Raw genomic sequence first — 21,558 nt, 5'->3', positions numbered from 1 at the left:
AGGCCTCGGGCAAGACCCAGGACACGCCGGAGGGACTATGTCTCTCGGCTGTGGCCGGGGAGAGGGAAGTTTGGGCCTCCCTGCTTAGGTTGCTGCCCCCGCGACCTGACCCCCGGACAAGCGGTAGATAATGACAACGACGATATTTGGTATTTCTAGTACACACAAGTACACTGGGGGATGTCAACATTTTGTTTTGGTTGTACTTATGTATGACAATGTGGGTAGTCTACAATACACAGAGCATGAAGATCGTAGAAGTAGAATATATTTAGGCTAATACAATGAAACATTTATTTGTCATTTGATTTACTCACAAAGTATCCCAATACATAATTACATTTCATGACATCCTAGCACATAATAATTCTCATGTAATCTTTGGTTGTAAATAGTTTGCGTTTTTACTGAACATTTCTGATGTAAAGATTTCTTACATAAATCATAGTTTAGGTAGTAGCAAGAGGAAATATGTCATTTCAACTCAGTATTGTCCACATCCCTTAACACCCAAAACATGCCAGCTTTCTAACAGTTCTTGACCACTAGTTAACCCATACAAAGGCAGAATTTAACATTCATAATCACATGCCCATACACACCAAAAAGACAGCAACCACATGTCAAACACTCAGGCATAAGGCCAGGAGGCTTTACACTGCCAACAATTGTATAAAATCTGATTCTGTGAGGCAAACAAAGTCTGTTATCAATTTGAATTTATGTAAAAGATTCTACATCCATAGAATTTAGACTGGATATTAATGTGTTTCATTGAGGACTGTAAAACATAATTTATTGGGCTTGTACCTCATAATATTTTGTTTTCTTGCTTAATTGGGTCTGGATATATGGTCTAAGGTAATCTGTCTAACGAGACCACTTGGTGAAATTCATGCTGGTTCATTGGATCATTCGTCCGAGCTAAAAGTGGGTCACTGATTGTCTATGAGATGGTGACTACCGTCCATTAAGGACTGAACATCTTCTACTGCATACTACACATTCACAGACTTCACTTAACATGGAAATTACATAGAAATTAAGACAAGTCAAACTGCAGCATCCAATATCAAGGTAATCCACTGTTTAACACAGTACAGTGTGTATTTAGCTGGCTCTGATGAAAACAAGTCCTAACACTGAGCTAGCTACAGTACATTTTGAAGTTCAGACAAAGACCCCCTTAAATAAACTCAAACTGCTGATGAACAGGGGGCCCTTCAGTTGTGATGTTTTAGAGACAAAGCAAATATGTTTGCATGTCTTTCGACATAGGACAGATTACTGATCACTTATGAAATAAGAAAGATAATGTTTAAGGAGGCTACACGTCTGTCAGGCTGAGTGTTTCCCGCAGACCCACTTCAGCTTGGGCTGTTTGGTGAGGTCGGCCAGGTCGCGAGCAGAGTGCCAGCTGCACTGACAGGCGTACGCCCGCACCCCTTTCCTCTTCCTCAGTTTGGCGCGGAGCTTTAGACAGTCTGGCATGTTGTTCCTGTGGACGCACACACGCACAGGCTGAAAAATTACAAACAGCAATGCAACAGCTCTTACAATGCGATACTGATACCCGAGGAATTAATCTGACCATTTGGCCACACATTAGCTTAATATAATCAATGCTCACTGTTGGTGGTATATTCCTTTACATGGAACTAACGTCTATACTGTAGAAAAGTTCTCCCTTCTACATTGGTAGCAGAAAAGGCTTTAATGCACAGGCTTACCTGGGCTTCAGCCCAGAAGCTAGGTTCTTTAAATCTGTGCCCCAACTAATCCTAAATATGAAATAGTTACCAGAGAAACGGCATTGCCAGACTTATCGCTAGCTAGCTTTAACATTGTTACTGTCATTCTCATCATCACCTCCATTGCCCTCCTTTTCCTCATCTGCCAAGGATAATGCTAGTCATTGAGGCTGCATACAAAGACTAGGTGTTGTTGGGGAGTCGACCAGTTAATGTACAACAATCGATGCTGCTCCACCTGGCTGAGGCACCAAAGTGACACACAAAGTTGACGAAGATGTCAGGATGGCTCTCGATGTTAGCAAAGTCGCTGTTAATTGTGGTTGGTGCTGAACTGTGTTGTTATGTCTTTTACTAGTGCTTTCTGATAGACAATAGGGATATTTTTACGGAAAGAATTAAGGAGTGTTATTCATGATATATTTTAATACATCTTTTTACTTGGCTGTCTGTGGCTACTCTCGCGCTCACGTGTTAAACCTCTAGAAGAGAAAATAACCATGACTCAATGCGTGAATGAGGTTGAAAAATATCTAGTAAATGCAAATTGTGAATCAGTGTATCCATAAAAGATAGTGAAGACTGTGCGCTGTTAGCCGGCAGGCAGATGAGGCCAAAAGGGGCTTCTAAAAAAAGTTGTAGTCCAGGGGACCAAGGCAGGATTAAATCGCGTGTGATTGGTAGAGGAAACCACACCGTTGTCGGCCGGATTTGAACCTGCGTGGGGAGCCCCTAATGGATTTCTATTGTACGGATTGTGGTTGCTGTCCAATTCCTGGCGGTACTTGTTCGGAATTGTACGGATTTTCGTTACCGTCCAATTCCTGGTGGTATGTGTGAGTTCAGAATCTGTTCGGAATGTTCTGATTCCATACAATTCCGAACACCTTCTAACCATTCCGAACGCAAGTCCTCACAGAGGCGGTGGCAAAGAGTCACCTGACGTAAAACTACAAAAGACTTCAGCAGAGCAAACAGTCACTACATCAGTTACAGCACTGTACATTGACAGTTTTAATAACATTTTCCTATATTATTTGTATATTACAGTTCATCTTCGTTGGTCAAAGGGACAAGTGACTTTTGTGCATGGATAAGTGAAACGTAAATGTACTTGTTCAAAGGACAAGTGCCTCAAAAAGTTAATGTCAAGCCCTGAGTTATGTTTTATTTTCCAGCCGAGCTTGGCTTTTAAATGTCTCAATAGTAGTCCATCTATTGTCTGACGGCCACGACAACTTGGATTTTCACCATGTCATTAAACATGATCCCTGTATACTTAACTACTTTGTCAAAACTTATTGCTCTGGTTAATTAACCACACACACCATTGCTTTTTACCACAAGTAATTGGTTCATTGCTGTCACAACAAGAGTAGAGGGGACCAGCAGCTGAAAGGCTGCCCACTCCATCTCCTACTGCAGAAACCACACGACACAGCCATAACAACAACAGCTAACCAGATAGCAGAGAAGCCTATGTTATGCACTGTATAGTTCTATGTTTATTCTACTGTGTTAGGGTATTGATTCATTTTGTCAATTCATGCGTCCCTAGTGTCTAAGGTTAAGTGGCCATGTAATTACCGTTGTTTCCATGGAAGTGACTTGGAAGCTAGTGTTAACTATATAACTTCTTACTTGCTTCAAAGTGCGACTCTTTCTTGATTGATGAGCATCGCAGGCATGGCTGTCGTATTTGGACAGTTAATGTAAGAAGTGGGCCTGGACAAAAATGAATCGTTGTCGGCAGGATTCGAACCTGCGCGGGAAGATCACAATGGATTTCTAGTCCATCGCCTTAACCACTCGGCCACAACAACTCATTAGTAACACTGTATAGTGACAACCTGGGAATTTACATAATATAACATGTTACCCTTGTGTGACGACCTTATCATCGAATAGTTTGCACTCACGTTTTTTCTCCTAATTCTGACACTGACCCCTTTCCGGTCTTTGTCCATTTATGCATCCCTAGTGTCTAAGGTTAGGTGTCCATTTAATTAGCCTTGTTTCCATGAAAGTGACTTGGAAGCTAGTGTTACCTATATAACATCCTACCTATACCACCTCCGCTGCTTCAAAGTGTGACTCCTTCTTGATTGATGACAATCAAAGGCATGGCCGTCATATTTGGACAATTAATGAGGTGGGCCTGGACAAAAATGAATCGTTGTCGGCAGGATTCGAACCTGCGCGGGAAGATCCCAATGGATTTCTAGTCCATCGCCTTAACCACTCGGCCACGACAACTAACATACCTAATACAGTGGAGTCTTTTTTTTTCTCCATTTCGCTTTCCCATACAACTATGTTACATAAACAATAATAATAAAACAAACCCAGTGGTGAGAGCAACGAATCCTAACCACAAGACTACCAGGGAACTGCTACAGTCATCAGCGTAAGGGATCGCATAGGTTCAAGCACAGTGTGAACAGCACTGTGGCAGCCCCAAGGAATACCAGAAAGAGGCCAAGAGGCCTTTACATATTGCTTAGCATTCTGGACAGGGGTGGCCAAATGTGCCTTGTTATTATCTACATAATTGCCAAAGGCAGAGGCGGGTGTCTATAAGCCTGCCAGCAAGTTTGCTAACAGCTCTGTGTGAATACAAATGTTGTTATCGAGCTGATTCTTTGAAATAGGGAAACAGCCAAATGTATTGAAACAAATCAGCACTTCAGTGCTGTTTAAAAATTGGTTTGATTCTACACCCAAAAACATTCTAAAGGTAAACATAAAGAAGGTCCCTAAGCACCATTTACTAAGTTTTGGTCTTACAATAGGACGACAATTTAATTCACCAGGGTTATGTCAAAAGTAAGGTCTCTCTTTATATAACATTGCTAAAATGTTGACTCTAAATGATTAACTGCCTTTAGGACGTGCAGTTTATGATAGCCATAGTAGCACGGTGCAACAATGAAACTACAATAGTACAGCAGTCAGATGATAAGATGCAACAAACATTTTTTCTTAAAGGCAACACAAGAAACATTTTTGTAGGTGCAGACTTGTTCACGAGATGGTGCTTCAGGATGGCAATTGAAAGTACCACAAAAGATTTAACACCATAGTTTTTAAATCAGAAGATATCAATTATGAGCATGGAGAACTGCAATACAACTCAACACTGCCATCTACTGAAAACATTAAATGAAATATTTTTTTAATGTTCACACTGACTCAGTTAGCCTGGTATTGCTTGACCAATGTGTATTAGTCTGGGACCTCTCAGTTCAGTTTCAATTTCCAAGGAAGATTATCAAAAGGCGCAGATAAAAATGCCTCTGAACGCAATGTTCAGAATTGGACAGATACAACCAATCAGAGCAATGAAATGTCATCTTGATTGTTTACGAAAATGTCTCAACGACGCTCCTCTGTACATGACATTACATTTGTATAGTCGTTGTTTTTAACCTGCCCCAACAGTAGATAAATGGTTGTGATTGGTCCAGCACTATTTAAGCCAGGTGGAAATCTGTCTGAACAGGAGGGTGGCCAGACATAGCTACCAGAGCCAATAAAATATGAGCTTGCAGATTTGTCTGTTCCCCAGACTCAGGGAGACTCACCTGAAGAAGAGGTAGTCACAAGAGGGGTCCCACTCATGGTCATCGAACATGGCTATCCGGAAATCACAGGAGGTACACCTCAACTGGTCACATGATCTAATCAACACAATCATTAATGAGGAAAAACATTTAGGTTTAGTTAGAAGTTAGCAGTTGTGTTATGGTTGCTTCGGAACAAGTCACTGAGGATGTAGCCACAGACACAGTACGTCTAGAAGCAGTCTGAATCAGGTTCTGCTTTAGAATTGGGATGTGAAATTCATGTTAACCAGGCTGTCACTGAATTAATTTCAGCCCCAAAAATATTACCTTTGTGAGATAGCTGTCCCAACACCATTTGCAACCAAGCTTCCACCCAGGAAAACTGGACAGCATCTAAACACCAATTAAAAAGAAGACACCTCACACTACAGCACACTGTTTCCTGTGATTAGTGGTCAGTTGTTTACAATTTCCTAGTGATCTTTTTCGCCAACAAAATAGCACTTTGCGAGTGAAAAACACATTGTTGTCGGCAGGATTCGAACCTGCGCGGGGAGAGTCTTATGGATTTCTATTGTACGGGTTGTGGTTGCTGTTCAATCCCTGGCGGTACTTGTTTGGAATGTGTTCGGAAAGTGTTCAGAATTGTACGGATTGATTGCTACCGTCCAATTCCTGGCGGTATGAGTTCAGAATGTGTTCGGAATATGTTCGGAATCCTTACAATTCTGAACACGTCCTAACCATTCCTAACCTAAGTCCTAACAGAGAGGCGGTGGCAGAGTCACCTGCTGACGTAAAACAACAAAATACTCAAGCAGAGCAAATGGTCACTAAATCAGTTACAGCACTGTACATTGAAAGTTATCAACGACCTAATAAGAAAAGATACATCGGTATGTAAAAGCAAATTATGAGATTTAAACGTGCATTTTTTCATTGCAGGGGCTTGACATTAAGGCTTGTCCGCTTGTGGATTTTTTTGTAGGGCAACTGGAAGAGAAATTGACTTGCCCCACATTTAGTGGCAAAATCCATTGTTATGTCTACAAAATTATTTTAGATATAGTATAAGTTTAGCTAGCTTGCAAATACTGAGGATAGCCTACCGAAGTTGAGTTAGCCAATGTCGTTAACTTTGCTAGCTAACCATAGTTTGCTAGCTGTATATATTTATTTATTTGGTCATTTAGTAGACACTCTCAGAGCGATTTACAGTGAGTACAGGGACATTCCCAGGGGCAAGTAGGGTGAAGTGCCTTGCCCAAGAACATAACGTCATTTGTCACAGGCAGAGTCGAACCGGCAACCTTCTGATTAATAGCCCGATTCCCTAACCGCTCAGCCACCTGACCCCCCATGTTTATGCTGTTTGATTTACTGAAATGATTAAGAAATTGTATGTTCTTCTGGCCATTTGCCTACTTGAGCAAGTCACAGTATTTCCCAGCCCTGATAGTGTAACTGAGACGACACAGTAAATAATTCATCTTTCACGTAATAAGCCCCCGTTCAAGGGTTGAGCATTAAATTAATTGCACGGTCTATAGAGATCTTGTGACAAAGCTGCAATACAGTACATACAGAAAGTGTTTCATTCTACAGAAATTGTGTAAATGTTTTATAGCAAATAACAATTTTTTTAACACCTTCCCTATATTATTTGTATGTTACAGCTCATCTTCGTTGGGTCAGAGAGACAAGTGACTTTTGTGGATGGATAAGTGAAACGTAAATGTACTTGTCCAAAGGACAAGTGCCTTAAAAAGTTAATGTCAAGTCCTGAATTGTGTTTTATTTTCCAGCCGAGTTTGGCATTTAAATGTCCCGATAGATGAAATACTTAACTACTTTGTCAAAACTTCTTGCACTGGTTAATTGACCCCACGCACCATAGCTTTTTACCACAAGTAATTGGTTTACTGCCGTCACAAGAGCCGAGTGAAGGAGCAGCTGAAAGGCTGCCCACTCCATCTCCTACTGCAGAAATTTGCGTTGTTTCCATGTAAGTGACTTGGAACCTAGTGTTACCTATATAACTTCTTACCATCTTCAAAGTGTGACTCTTTCTTGATTGATGAGAATCGTACTTAACAGTTAATGTAAGAAGTGAACCTGGACAAAAATGAATCGTTGTCGGCAGGATTCGAACCTGCGCGGGAAGATCCCAATGGATTTCTAGTCCATCGCCTTAACCACTCGGCCACGACAACTCATACATAACTGTCTGTATAGTCATATCCTGGGAATTTACACAATATAAAACGTTCCACTTGTATGAACAACCTTATCGTCGAATAGTTTGCACTCACTTTTTTTGTCCTGATTTTGCCACGGGACCCTTTTCGGCCTTTGTCACATTTGATAGCTGCTCTGTCTGCTAAAAAAGACAGAACCAAGTTATCCAACATCGATTTGGCCAAGCGGTTCAGCTTCTATGGCTATAAATCAGGATCGTGACTCACTTTTAGATCCAGGGAATCGTATTCGTCCTCGAATATGTCATCAATAAGGGCATCTATATCCTCGATGTCGGTTCTTCTCTGTGTTGATGTTGGTGAGGAGGAACTGAAGTGAAAGATAACAGGACCACTTGTTAGCTCGCGACGCTAGCTACATTCCAGGATCATTGCTAGCCTAGCAACTTGACGGCGCTTAACAACGCGTTAACAGTACTGTTGACCTAGCTAACGATAGCTCTTTAGATAGATGCTAGCTAGCTTAAGTCAGACCATACCCGTTAGCTATAATCTGCCCCAATGTGTACAACGTACCTCTTGTTTGCCTTTGTTCCTTTTATTTGCTTCGCGTGAATCCGAGCCGGGCATTCATCTGATGAAGCTCGAAGCGAAAGTGAAGCATTGCTACAAAACTTACTTTCAATCTCATCAAGAAGTTCGTCTAAATCGTCAGCCATCGTTGCGTTTATGCCCTTGTGTACAGTATCTGTATAGGCCAAACAATTGGCGTCGTTGCCATGGAATCAAATTATTTCTCTGCTTGCTATTGCCTATACCTACTTGAATAATCTCCAAACCTGTTTTTAAATCTGTACGGTTACGGTCTAGGTACTAGTACTACTGGGCTCGGGTTGTACGGACAAAAAATGTTTCGTTGTCGGCAGGATTCGAACCTGCGCGGGAAGATCCCAATGGATTTCTAGTCCATCGCCTTAACCACTCGGCCACGACAACTCATAACATAGAGCACATGAAAAAGGCTTTATAAAGAGAAGAACATATTTTGAAAAGCTTGGAAAGATGTTCGGAATATGCTCGGAACGCTCGGAATCCTTGCTATTCCGAACACGTCCTAACCATTCCTAACGCAAATTCGTCGTATGTGTGAGTTCCGAATGTGTTCGGAATATGTTCCTAATGTTCGGAATCCTTACAATTCCGAACACGTCCTAACCGCCTGTATCAGATTCAAGATAAGATTCCCTGGTACCTTCCGAGCAGTGAACGGGTCCCACCGCTCAAGACCGCCCGGTCCCAACACAAGCTCTTCTCCTGCCTGGCCCCCCAATGGTGGAACCAGCTCCCCACCTCCATCAGGGAAACTGACTGTCTTCCCACCTTCAAGAAAAGGCTCAAGACATACTTGTTCCGGGAGTACAACGGCACTTAGGAATGCTTGGCTGGACCTGATGTTAGTTTCCTCCAGGATCACAATGACTCTTATTGAGTGACTGGTTGCTCTTGTAGGTTAGTTATAAGTTAAGTCTTGTACTCGCAGTGAAATATTTTACTGTAAATTGTTGTTCTGCAGGTAGCCTACAGTCCTGCACTTTTTGCGATTCATGTTGTTTTAATTTGTAACTTGTATAACTGCATGCTTTTATGGGTCTTCCCTTTGGCACTCTCTCTTGGAAGTCGCTTTGGATAAAAGCGTCTGCTAAATGCATAAATGTAAATGTAATTCCGAGGCGGTGGCAGAGTAGCCTGGCTGCCAGCCGAACTTCTCCCCGCCCCAAAAAAGATTTGGTCGGGAAGTTGGGTCTGGAGGGTCTCGTATTGTAGCCTGGCTGCCAGCCCAACTTCTCCCCGCCCCCAAAAAAATTTGGTCGGGAAGTTGGGTCTGGAGGGTCTCATATTGGGGAGCAACTACAGAATACCAGAATCTGGGCGAACCAATTAAATTGCCAGGGCGGGCTTTATACGATGATGGACAGATGATCAACAGTAACGTAATCACCCACGTCACAAAAGAGCGCTTAAGTTGAATTCGTTTTGAACAAACATGGCTACCGCTGGAGATCTGGGATGTTATGATTCTGCCATCGAGTCTGTTTTAGAAGACATCGACAGCGCATTACTTTTGAAAAAGGAACAGAGAGACGCAATCAAGGCATTTGTGAAGGAAAATATGTTTTTGCCGTCCTTCCTACGGGATTCGGTAAAAGTTTAATTTATCAGCTGGCCTCAATGGAGTTGTAATCCTAAATGGAGAACTTGTTCGTATATGCATTGCCCTTTATTGTTTCGCTCAAAAAGGTTGACCGTGTGAACAAGTACTCTCCCTACCCTTAAATTCATTTTACAACACCGGCAAAAATCGTTTGTATTCATTCTTCAAGCATACTTCAAGTCTGCTTGTAGTTTAGTTCTGTTGACAACAACTATGCGGTGCTTAACATAGGTCACATACTCTGTTGCTCTGATTGGTTGTAGATCTATCCAATTGAGCGAAGAGGCATTTGTTTTCCAGGCTCGTTTGAAACACGCCCTGTAGTCAAAGCCCAACGGAGAGTTCTCAGACTCATATTCTGACTAGAATTATGAGTATGACAACGTCAGGCTACTCGTATTGGGGACCAACTACAGAAAACCAGAATCTGGGCGAACCAATGAAATTGCCAGGGCGGGCTTTATACGATGATGGACAGATGATCAACAGTAACGTAATCACCCACGACACAAAAGAGCGCTTAAGTTGAATTCGTTTTGAACAAACATGGCTACCGCTGGAGATCTGGGATGTTATGATTCTGCCATGGAGTCTGTTTTAGAAGACATCGACAGCGCATTAATTTTGAAAGAGGAACAGAGAGACGCAATCAAGGCATTTGTCGTTGGAAAATATGTTTTTGCCGTCCTTCCTACGGAAATCGGTAAAAGTTTAATTTCTGTTTAAACTCTGTTGCTCTGATTGGTTGTAGATCTATCCAATTGAGCGAAGAGGCATTTGTTTTCCAGGCTCGTTTGAAACACGCCTCATAGTCAAAGCCCAACGGAGAGTTCTCAGACTCATATTCTGACTTGAATTATGAGTATGACAACGTCAGGCTAGTGGCAGAGCACCTGCTGACGTAAAACAACAACTTCAGCAGAGCAAACGGTTACTAAATCCGTTACAGCCATGGACGTCGCCACAATATAACTTGGGGGGGGGGGGGGGGGGGGGGGGGGGTCACGTCCCCCTCACTTAAAAAAAAAAGTAGTTTGGACCCCCCCACATTTGCAATAAAAATATTAGTGCATGACTGATCTAGCTACTAGTCCAGCGTTCTATCTATTGCTTCACAATCAAATCCGTTCCACTTTATCAGTAGGGAGAATACCCATAGCAATGGAAATCCACTCCTCGTTTTTCTGGTTTCCTACACAAACAGCCTCATCACGCACGCAGATTCAACTCCCATACTCTTTGATCGAAGCGTCGCGCTTGCAGCTAGCATTTCAGACATCTACTGTTCCACAGACGAGATGGACATAAGGAGGTTTTTTTGCCAAGGAAGAGGAAAGTAAGTTAGAGTTGCCCAAGTTTTCCCTTCATTGGCCAAAGCACCGTTATGAGACATTCTCTGACTATTGTGTTGTACTTTATAGTACTTCTAATAAAGAATGGACCAGAGACCATTGTATAAGGTTGACCGTTTACTTGGCATAACTTCAAGTCTGAACGCTTGCGCATGTGCACTCATTACATAGCAAAACCTGCTCACTACATCTCCCCCTTTTAAACTGATACTTTCAGGATCTTTACCGAAAACTTAAATCATATGTTGCTAAAGCCTAATGCTGATTTTACCAACAAGGCAGGGGATAGCTGGCACCTTTAACATCTATAAACATGAGCATTTAACATCTATAAACATGAGCATAGGTGAACTAGTTAATTCACAACACATATCTAGACATCTATTCCACATCTAATTTTCCTTGGTTTTTTTTTCTCATATGAACACAGTACATAATCTAACTGAGAAGTAGGTTGGACTGCCTGATCCTCTCTGTTGTGGTACGGAGGTTACTCTGCTCTGTGAATACTCACAACACTAAACTACAAATTCAGCCTTTCCACAGGCTTGACTTCTCTGCCAACCCTGGTGTGGAGGCCCGAGTGTGGCTGGTTTCCAGACGGTGAAGGCACCACTCTCAAATGTGAACGGTTTCTTCGGAGACTGCATGTTGAGGTTTGGATCACGTATGAACGTGGTGTCCCTGCTGAGCCAGAGACGACTCCTGTGTGTGGTACATTCCGTATCCAAACGCTCTGACCTGGCTAGAGTGGTGACGTCTCCCGTGCTCTGTGTAGTCTGTTGTATCCTTCAGCCTGTTGTCTCTTAAGCTCCTGGACCTTCAACTCAAAAGCTCTCAAGTCTGGCCATGCTGGTTTGAGAGTGCTTGGACAGACTGGAAGGGGTGTTTGGATGTTGCGGCCCATCAGGAGCTGCGCTGGTGATACTCCATGGGCAAGAGGAGTTGATCTGTACGCCATAAGCGCTTTGTGAGGGTCCTCACTCTTCTGCAACAGGGATTTCACAGTCTTTACTGCACGTTCAGCTTCCCTATTGCTTTGCGGGAAACGGGGGCTACTGGTTACATGTTGAATAGTTGCATTCATCTCAGAGGCGAGGACGACGACTTCTGACACCATGTGTTGTACTTTATAGTATTTCTCATAAAGAATGGACCAGAGACCATTGTATAAGGTTGACCATTTACTTGGCATAACTTCAAGTCTGAACGCTTGCGCATGTGCACTCATTACATAGCAAAACCTGCTCACTACAACTATAATAGCATTAAGTCAAGATCCTTCTGCAAACATTATGATTATAGCTAAACAAGCTATTTACCTACAACTAGTGCAATACCATACTTTATTTACCCATTACAAGTGGAACAGCATTTGTTGATTTCTTAATCTGGGTCTGAAATATGTTGTGCTTTTGGCCATGTTCAGACCTAGGCGTGTTCAGACCTGTGTCGGGCAGAAAGCGATGAAGGATGTTTTTTCCAAGTAGCTATACTACTGTTATTTCAGAGATGTCTTCCAAATTAAACAAGGTTGCTCAACTTGTAATTTTGGCCATTCGCAGAATTTCATTGCTACATGTTAGTCTGTAACATGAAGGCAAAACTGATTCAACCATTAAAACCATATATCCTCAGAAAGCTTACCCTCAGGATGTTATCTAATGAGATAAGAGACACTCCATATTAGTTATGCTGCACATGCATTATACATTGGGTATTGATAAATAGTAGCCTGACGTTGTCATATAATTCTAGTCAGAATATGAGTCTGATAACTCTCTGTTGGGCTCTGACTATGGGGCGTGTTTCAACCGAACTCGTAAAACAAATGCCTCTTCGCTCAATTGGATAGACCTACAACCAATCAGAGCAACGTAAAATGTTGTTTGTTGAAAAGGAATTCAACCAGAGCGCTCTTTCGTGACGTTGTTGATTACGTTACTGTTGAACATCTGTCCATCATCACATAAAGCCCGCCCTGGCAATTTCATTGGTCCGACCAGCTCCTGGTCTTATATAGTTGTCCCCAGACCCAACTTCCCGACCAATTTTTTTGTGTGGGCGGGGCTAAGTTGGGCTGGCAGCCAGGCTAGGTAAATAGAGTATATGGCTGATACTTTTTGGGGCTGTGCCATTTAGGGAAACTGATTCAACCACCTAAACCATGTATTTTCTGAAAGCTTACATATGATCTGTGGAAAAGACTACAGGTTTGAACACACATTTGACCATTTCTGAACTATCCAGTCATGCTTTAGGGAATGCTATTTTTTTATTTTTTTATTTAGCCTACATAATTATTAGGCTACTAAACCTATACCAATTGTGAATTTGATATGCTGATAACATGATTTACCTCTCAGAAATTTTCATATGAACAATCTACATTAAGCTTATTTCAATTATCAATATGAAAGAATGCTCATTGCATCTCCATGTCTCCTGATATAGGTGGTAAAGATTGAGAGTGAGTCAGAGGCAGGGGCAGCATGCAGGGGCAGTGGAGACAGCTCTGTTGCTGAGGTGAGTGCTGAAAGGTGACATATAGTTAAGGAAGATGTCCCATTGCTTATTGGGAAGTGTATTTTTCAAAATATTGTAATGTCCAGCCCCTCATTATGTATAACAGCTATGGTAAATAGTTGTGGTAAATGCACCAGAATACGGGAAATTGCATCCAATTCCCCCAACATCCTGGGGGAGAAACCCCCAGACCCCCCAGCAAAATGTGTCCCCCCCACTCTCAAAATGCTGCTGACGCCCATGTTTTACAGTCACTGCCAATATTGTTTGGAGATGCCACAAAGTGTATGTATTGCGATTTAGTTGTGGGAAAGTATCGTAACTATATTTTTTGCGAAAACTTTCTGAAGTGCTACTGTAGCTCAAGTAGTCTTAACTGTACAGTAGTCGGCTAATATTACATATTTTACTTCACACAATATGTTGTATAGTCTAAACACACGGACTGTCTAATAGGTTAGATCTATTTAGATCGCTTGCTCGTTACTAATATATTACATAACACTGTAAGGTAGTAGGAGGAGGGAATGGTGCGTGCGGGGGGGAAATTTAGGACAATTAAACATTTCCTAACAATTTGATTTAGGTCATGGTCAGTATCTAGCAATCTAATACATTATGTATAGAGTATGTTACAATAAATGACCGTGTGTTTGGAGAAGGGATGAGTCTATGGAATCATGAAGAGTAGTCGATTACCACTCTTACAGTACATGTACATCAGCTGTTATCTTCTGATGTTGCTCAATTGACATGGCTACATCATGAAGTGTTTTATGAGTAGGATGCATTGGGAACTGTTGCAGAATTTTGGACAACATTAAATGTGTACTATGTCTATCAGTTTTTGTACTACAGTATATTGTTAAATTAAAACAATCTAGATGAAAACATTTTTATCACTTTATGCATTTTCTTTTGTACAGATCAACATGAAGAAGTACAATTTTGTCCAAGGAAGGATGCAAGTGTCCTTCAGAAAAGGAAGGCAGCAGATGTGCCACCACAGGGGCTGCTGTGTATGGAGGACTAAAAGTGCCAAAATGAATTAAATAAATACACCATTCAATAATTACTTAATTGTGTCATTAATTAATTAAAATAGGAATTAAATACATAAATGTGTTATTAAATATGTCATGAATTCATTAAAATACCAATCTATTTCATGTAAAATACATGAAATATAATTATTTCACTATTTAATTAAGTATTTCATGGTCCTGTACGCTAAACAGCGCTTCAGCATTTCACAACATGTTGCATTCAAATGTACATTTCTCAACGTGTTGCAGTGCTTCATGAAATATTTTATCTGTCAAACTCGCTGATCAAAGTCAGTGGGTGGGGATAAACGTGAATGTAGTGTGATCCATTGCGTTGGTCTGAAGTAGAGTGCCTGGATAGAGACGATGGAGGATCCTCATGAACTTTCTGGAAGTTGGGGAGAGACATTTTAGACTTAGCTGAGGATGTGGTAGCTGACCTGCTGACCCAGAGCATGTAGCAAGTAAAGTAGAGGAACGTATTTAAGTTCTTGAAATTACATAAAATGAATTGCTATTTGAATGAATTCATGACACATTTAATAACACATTTATGTATTTAATCCTATTTTAATTAATTACGCATTTAAGTAATTATGTAATGGTGTATTTATTTAATTCATTTGGGCACTTTTAGTAGTAGTTACTGTGCAGGTTCTGCCACGTTACTGTGTAAGTTCTGCCACCTTGTCTTAAAACGAGGCCCAAATAGCCCACACATCCACACAGGATTCCCAGGAGTGGCAGGGAAGGTGTTCTCTCTATATCAGGCCCAAGGCATGGAGAAGGGGCTGACCTGAGGGGAGCTCAGCTCAGTCTTATGAGACAGCGAAATAAAAATGTATAAAGTACAAGCATATCTTTTTTTTTTTTTCCATCTAAATTGCAATAGCTGTTTTTTGACTGTAGGTGGCAGCAAGAGACCGTGCTTTACCCCACTGATTGTAGTACATTGTGCTTCGCTGTTTTCTGATGTAAGTCCAGCCACGTTTCCCTGTCTCATTCTTTCCGGTTTTTCATCTTCCTTAAGAAAATCAAAGTAAAAAGATTCTACTATTGAAAATAGCTGTTTTATCATTTAACAACACTGACTGAAGCAGAAGCTCCCTGGTGGTCTAGTGGTTAGGATTCGGCGCTCTCACCGCCGCGGCCCGGGTTCGATTCCCGGTCAGGGAACATCTCTTTTATAAAATAGATATGTCGACACTGTCAGAGTTCTATAATAGAAAATGAAAATAACCGTTCATACACATTTTCGGAGTAGGAATGATACGGACCATAGAAATAGTATTTTACAGGCCTTGTCCCAACTAAGTGTATAAATTATAATTTCGGATTTGTGGTTTTATATTAAATGTTTTTAGGACTAGTCTTTTTGCCGGGAGAATTAATGCAATATGCAATTTTCAACTTTTCTTTTGAAAGCAATTTTTACATTCATCAATTATTTTGCTGGACATTGCTTACTCCCTTTCCCAACACCGTCCGTCTCAAAGATGGCCATGGGGCGGTGTTTCTTTACCACTGCTAGAGACAAAGGAAGGCTGCGCTAAACTAGGGAATAGGCCATCTCGGTCTATTGTATACTGCCTTCTATAATTGTGAGAAATCTCTGTCTGTTTGCAAGTTTTATAGTGAGGCCTACGATAGTTCAACGATAAACTCGAGAACTGGGCACTGTGAACTGTTCTACATTTTCAGACGTTCATTTCAGAACCCAAGGACGTGCAGTGCAGCATTTCAGCATTGTTTGGATGGATCCAGTTGTGTTCCAGGTGTAACACAAGTGTAACAACACTGGAACTCAACTGTAGCACTCACAAACCGTGATAAACATTGTGTTAAGAAAAAATAAGAAACAATAATATTGATATGCCATCATTCATTTTATAGAGTATTCAGAGTGCAGAGTGACCTTTCATGTCCCACAATACATCTTTAGTAAACAACAAACGTCACACATTTTCGCTGAAGTCTTTCACCCTCAATAATGCTCAGTATGTCAGTTCATACTGCAGAAGCTTTGATTAGTGGGAGGACGTCCTTTGGAAGTAGTATTATTTACCTGCAGTATGTTCAGAACAGTGCTGCCCGGGTTTTCACCCGGACATGGAAATCGGAACACATCACCACAGTCCTCTACTCCCTCCACTGGCTTCAAATCAACCAAAGAATCATTTACAAAGTCCTGCTCCTAGCTTGAGTCACTCACGGAGGGCGATGTACTGAGGAGTCATAGTTACACTATGACAGTGGCTGTTAGTTCAGCCACTGTAACAGTGGCTGAAACAGCCTGATCATGCCTCTGCCATGTCTGTCCTTAGACTTGTCCATCATGCAAGGAAAGGTCTCACACGCACACATGTTTCATGGAACCCTGTCTTGACCAATTAGGACCCAAAGTATAGATCAACATTAAATCCTTTTTCTCCAGGGGCTTATCCAGAAGTACTTCTTGGGGGTTCCTCTTGTTTCTCTGCATTAATGTATGTTTTAGGCAGGCCTATGGTTGTAACAGGTGGGAGAAGTCATTAGTGATACATTGTAAAGGCACAGACATTTTTAAATATATTTCAATATTGTTCTACACATAGATACCGATAGCGTACCAATTGGAATGTTACACAAAAGATTTTGTATTGACTTTTTAAAAATCATTTTGTACAGTAAAAACAACTTACATAGCTGATGATGTATATCAGAAGTGCTGCCACAAGCAATAAAATAGCATAAACGAGGTAGACGTCAGTCTCTTTTAAGTGGTCTGACTTAATGTAAGGGCATCCTGGGAACAAATAAAAACATATTTTAATGAAATCACATCTTAAGTAAGTAGTAGTGCAATGTATAGATCTTTAAGGGTTAGTTAGACAATAGATCAAGCCTTCAAGTATATCCATTGACTCACCTGAAACTTTGAGACGAATCTGCCCCTCCTGGTTCTGATTTCCAACTGGTGCAGCTAGCAGGCAAAGGTAGCTCCCACTGTCCTTGGCTGTCACATTAGGAAGGATAATATCCACTGAATTATTTAGAAGATCCACTTCTCGCTCCAGACCTGCATACATCCTTGTTTTGTTAGGTGGAGTAAGATTTCTTGTGAGGAGGCCACTCAATTGATAGGGATCGTTGTTGATCTGGAATTAGAATGTACAGTTACTTTTTAGTGAGTTTTGAGCAAGCTTTCTGGTGAAGTGGTTTGGGTAGGAGATTTTTCCTCACTATTCATTTAGCCAAGTAGGCTAAAACATGATATTGTCCAAATTATCATTGTATCATTGTCATTAAGTTATGACAAAGCAGCACCACGAAAGGGAACATGTAGGCCCTATGTCACAAATTCCTTCTGTATTGTATATTTTTTTCTGCTATACGCAGAAGAGCATTGGATTTTCTACTAAGTCATAAAAAATAACTCCTCTGCAAAAAAGCATTGAAAAAAGTATTTAAGCGTTAAGACGTAATCCGTAAGTGTTCTTACCTTATACCACCTGACTGCTCTATACTGGACTCCACTTTCACTGAAAGCTTTACACCGTAGATGCGCGTCTTCTCCGCAGCTACACCTACTTTCTTCAGCGTCCTCGATTATGTCTACACTGACAGCTAAGAAAAAAAAGAAACTTGTCACTCTTAGGAAAAATGGTTATGGCATTTGTATTTTACGGCTGGATGAATTGTATTTGACATGGAAGACTGAAAGACTGTTTTTTGGCCTTGACGCCGTAAACACCATATGCCCTCATATAGGCTAGAGTCCTGAATTATTGGTGGAATTAAGTAGGCTAATGATTCCTTCAAGGAGAACGACACGTAGGCCTATGAACAGTTTAACATTTCTATAAACAGACAAGGGCAATTTCAAATATGAAGCAAGCAAGGCATGGACATGATGTTTTGGATCTAATATAGGCTACAACAATTTCCTTTTTAGGTGCTGGGCACAGCAAGGAACTCATATCGCCTGGTTATGTGCTGACAAAGTTAAAAACACAATACAATCGAAAACAACTTACCTAATGCCACGATTTGGAGAAGGACTAGAACAAGCATTGTTGCTAAGCTGTAGTCAATAATCATTCTCAGGTTTAATGGTCAACTGTTTATGAATATCCAGTGTTCTGTATTTATAGTTTAGCCTACTTTCGGTTTCAACCTGTCAAAAACTTTGCCCCGCCCACGAGTCAACCAGTAAAGCAGCGTTTTTTAATGGATGATGAACATGTGCGTGCGAATAACAACATATATTTGGCTACTAATTTTGACAAGGAAAAGTGGTGAGTAGTATGAAGCGCAGAACCAAGAATTCCAATGTAGGCTACTTGTACTTTATAAATGGATAATGGTAGTCTACTGGACTATACGACCATGTCGGAGAATTATAGGCTTGTGATTGTGAATGGACCAAGAATGTAGGGCGTTTTAGCCCAACGGTGTAGGGCTAAAATGTACATGCTGGTTATAATTGTTTTATTAAATGGAACATCTGATATTAACAATACTGAATAAATCCAACGGTATTAATAATTTATCATTTAAAGCGTGATGGTTTCGATGAGTTGGGGAATCCCAGTAAAGTCCCGATCACGAGATCTATGACTCATCGGATTCCCCTAGTCTGGTGAAAATTATGTTGTCTATGTGGTTTAGCCAAATCTATATTGGCCTAGCCTACCCAAGCGGAAAAAAGCATAGCCTACTTAAATCTAATTTAAATGTAAATGAGAGCCTAAAAACATTTCGTTACAATGATCTCTTAAAATCTACAGATTAGTTATATGCAATTACTTTTATGTGATGAGACAATTTGACTTACATTTACATTTAGTCATTTAGCAGACGCTCTTATCCAGAGCGACTTACAGTAAGTACAGGGGCATTCTCCCCGAGGCAAATAGGGTGTAGTGCAGGGGTGTCGAACTCCGGTCCTCGAGGGCCGCTGTCCTGCATGTTTTAGATGTTTCCCTGCTCCAACACACCTGATTCAATTAAAAGGGTTGTTATAAGACCATTCATTCGAATCAGGTGAGCTGGATCAGGGAAACATCTAAAACATGCAGGACAGCGGCCCTCGAGGACCGGAGCTCGACACCCCTGGTGTAGTGCCTTTCCCAAAGACACAACATTATTTTTAATGTCTGGGAATCGAACCGGCAACCTTGTGATTAATAGCCCGACTCCCTAACCGCTCAGCCATCTGACCCCCAGAAACTAAATGTCTTCAATGAACATTGTTAAATATACTTTCTTAATCTTACCACCTTATTAGTGTCGGTATCAGCGACTGTAGAGGAAGACCACAGGACTTATCCTTGCTGTAGGGATGGATCCACTCTTGAGTTGCCCATACATCCAAAATGTGAACAAAGCTGGACAAAGGGGGATATGGTAATCTATTGCATACACTCAAAGGATCAGCTAACAATGTATGCTTAGGTTTCTGTCACAGTGACCACATTTTTTTCACCAAATTATGTGATTTCTGCATGGTGTGAGTGATTATCCTTTTCTTTGACACAGCCCATTGCAGAATACAACAGTGAGCCCAAGGGATGCCAGGACCCTTGCATGGAGATCTCCTCTGGAAAAATCACACTGAGCAAATGTGTCAACTTGACTCTTACTGTTGTGTGTTCAAACGTGGGTCACTTAAGAATGACTAGATATACTAACTAACATTATATATTTGGATTCCATCTTCAAAAAGTGTATTTTTTATTCTTCCACATAGGGAGAGAATCGTACACTACAGGAAAAAAGAATTCACTACTGTGGTGAATGTTTGATATGATTTTAACATTGGTTTGTGTTAATTATTAGGATGTAATTTATCTGGATATAATACACGTTTCATATCTTCAATGTCAATTTGATCGTCCTTGCATTAATACACTATTTTATTTAATATTGTATATTTACACAGTCACTTGCTCTGTTTTCTTCAGCTGTAAAAGAGAACATCTGTCTTCAACAGCACAGCACTGAGACTCTTCTGACTGCTGCCAGATCAAGGAATTTGTATATTCAGTGTGGTATGATGGGGAGGGGATATGGACATCATTCTAATCAATCAATCTAATGGACCAATTGCAGTCACTAGACTGCTGAATGTTTAGTAGAAAACTATACCATTATTATAATTGTATTTTGTCATTGATCATAGTTTTATGTTTTAAAATAAGTGAAGCGTGCAGCAAGACATTTATTTTGTCTTCTATGATTCCAGCTATGGAAGATTGCAAAGTATTAGTTGTCAATGTGCTTGATTCAGGGTCGGCAAATGTTTTGACAAATGTTCTCTTCTGTTTGTACTTCAGGCATTTTGGGAGGAATTTTCTCTGCCCTGCTTCTAGTTGTGCTGCTAGTCTTTTGTCGACGTAGACTCGAAGAGGCTCAAGCGCCGTGCACAGTTTAGTACCACAGACCACATTGTCTCTCAGGGCATTATTCCTGCCATTCCGGCCTTCTTGAAGCTTAAAACTCTCTATAGTGATCTACAGTCTATAGATCTATCAGTGCTCTCTTTATTTTGTTTGTCTCTCATTTTATTTATCAGAATTATGTGTCATGTTGCATTGCACTGCTACATTTGATAGTGTTTTAAAGGTGCACTTGGTCCGATAATGTATTTACTAAGGTTACCAATTGCAATTATTTATATATTTATTGTGAATTATACATATCATTACAGATGCCAAATTGTAGCAGCTGAACAAAAGTTTCTTCATAATATTTCACTGTATTACTGATTTCACACGCTAGGAGCCAATCAAAGAAACAAGTAAATTACTTTCTGGGTGATGGATCAGTCCAAGTTCAATTCATTTCAATTGTTTGCAAATCTTCACTCACAAATGCCGCTCAATTCTACAAATGTGAAGATTAACTACTGTATAACTGTACTGTA

At 40.8% G+C, this 21,558-nt stretch overlaps 2 protein-coding genes and 1 non-coding gene across 4 annotated transcripts; 1 reads left to right on the top strand and 2 right to left on the bottom strand.

Moving 5' to 3' along the window:
- Positions 1–280: 280 nt before the first annotated feature.
- cfap418 (cilia and flagella associated protein 418) lies at positions 281–8,804 on the bottom strand. Of its 2 annotated transcripts, none has more exons than XM_047051372.1 (6): positions 8,092–8,804; positions 7,783–7,885; positions 7,630–7,694; positions 5,645–5,710; positions 5,336–5,431; positions 281–1,498 (listed from the first exon to the last, which is right to left on the bottom strand). In XM_047051372.1, exons 1-6 carry the CDS (start codon positions 8,232–8,234, stop codon positions 1,339–1,341), a joined length of 633 nt encoding a protein of 210 aa, XP_046907328.1. In that variant the 5' UTR covers positions 8,235–8,804; the 3' UTR covers positions 281–1,338. The 2 variants fall into 2 exon arrangements, with proteins under 2 accessions (XP_046907328.1, XP_046907327.1); XM_047051371.1 differs by having other exon boundaries at positions 7,630–7,697; positions 8,092–8,803.
- Positions 8,805–15,755: 6,951 nt separating this feature from the next.
- trnae-cuc lies at positions 15,756–15,827 on the top strand. The gene has a single exon. It is a non-coding gene; the product is annotated as a tRNA-Glu (tRNA).
- A 691-nt stretch (positions 15,828–16,518) lies between these two features.
- On the bottom strand, positions 16,519–18,756 carry cd83 (CD83 molecule). Its single transcript, XM_047051352.1, has 5 exons — positions 18,668–18,756; positions 18,133–18,257; positions 17,560–17,788; positions 17,333–17,436; positions 16,519–17,154 (listed from the first exon to the last, which is right to left on the bottom strand). Exons 1-5 carry the CDS (start codon positions 18,729–18,731, stop codon positions 17,002–17,004), a joined length of 675 nt encoding a protein of 224 aa, XP_046907308.1. The 5' UTR covers positions 18,732–18,756; the 3' UTR covers positions 16,519–17,001.
- Between the last annotated feature and the right edge of the window lie 2,802 nt (positions 18,757–21,558).

The sequence above is a fragment of the Hypomesus transpacificus genome, unplaced genomic scaffold (assembly GCF_021917145.1).
Source record: "Hypomesus transpacificus isolate Combined female unplaced genomic scaffold, fHypTra1 scaffold_149, whole genome shotgun sequence".
Lineage (NCBI taxonomy): Eukaryota > Metazoa > Chordata > Actinopteri > Osmeriformes > Osmeridae > Hypomesus > Hypomesus transpacificus.
Note: the sequence above shows the minus strand (reverse complement) of the source record. Positions and strands in the feature narration are given on the sequence as shown.

What these genes read in the sequence shown, in the direction of transcription:
- cd83 (XM_047051352.1), bottom strand. Translation starts at nt 18,731, where the DNA reads ATGATTATTGACTACAGCTTAGCAACAATGCTTGTTCTAGTCCTTCTC. An exon ending in TCTCCAAATCGTGGCATTAG is followed by an intron (nt 18,258 to 18,667) that starts GTAAGTTGTTTT and finishes TTTTTTTCTTAG; the next exon opens with CTGTCAGTGTAGACATAATC. An exon ending in GATTCGTCTCAAAGTTTCAG is followed by an intron (nt 17,437 to 17,559) that starts GTGAGTCAATGG and finishes ATTTGTTCCCAG; the next exon opens with GATGCCCTTACATTAAGTCA.
- cfap418 (XM_047051371.1), bottom strand. Translation starts at nt 8,234, where the DNA reads ATGGCTGACGATTTAGACGAACTTCTTGATGAGATTGAAAGTAAGTTT. An exon ending in ACGATTCCCTGGATCTAAAA is followed by an intron (nt 7,698 to 7,782) that starts GTGAGTCACGAT and finishes TGTCTTTTTTAG; the next exon opens with CAGACAGAGCAGCTATCAAA. An exon ending in GGGACAGCTATCTCACAAAG is followed by an intron (nt 5,432 to 5,644) that starts GTAATATTTTTG and finishes TGTGTTGATTAG; the next exon opens with ATCATGTGACCAGTTGAGGT.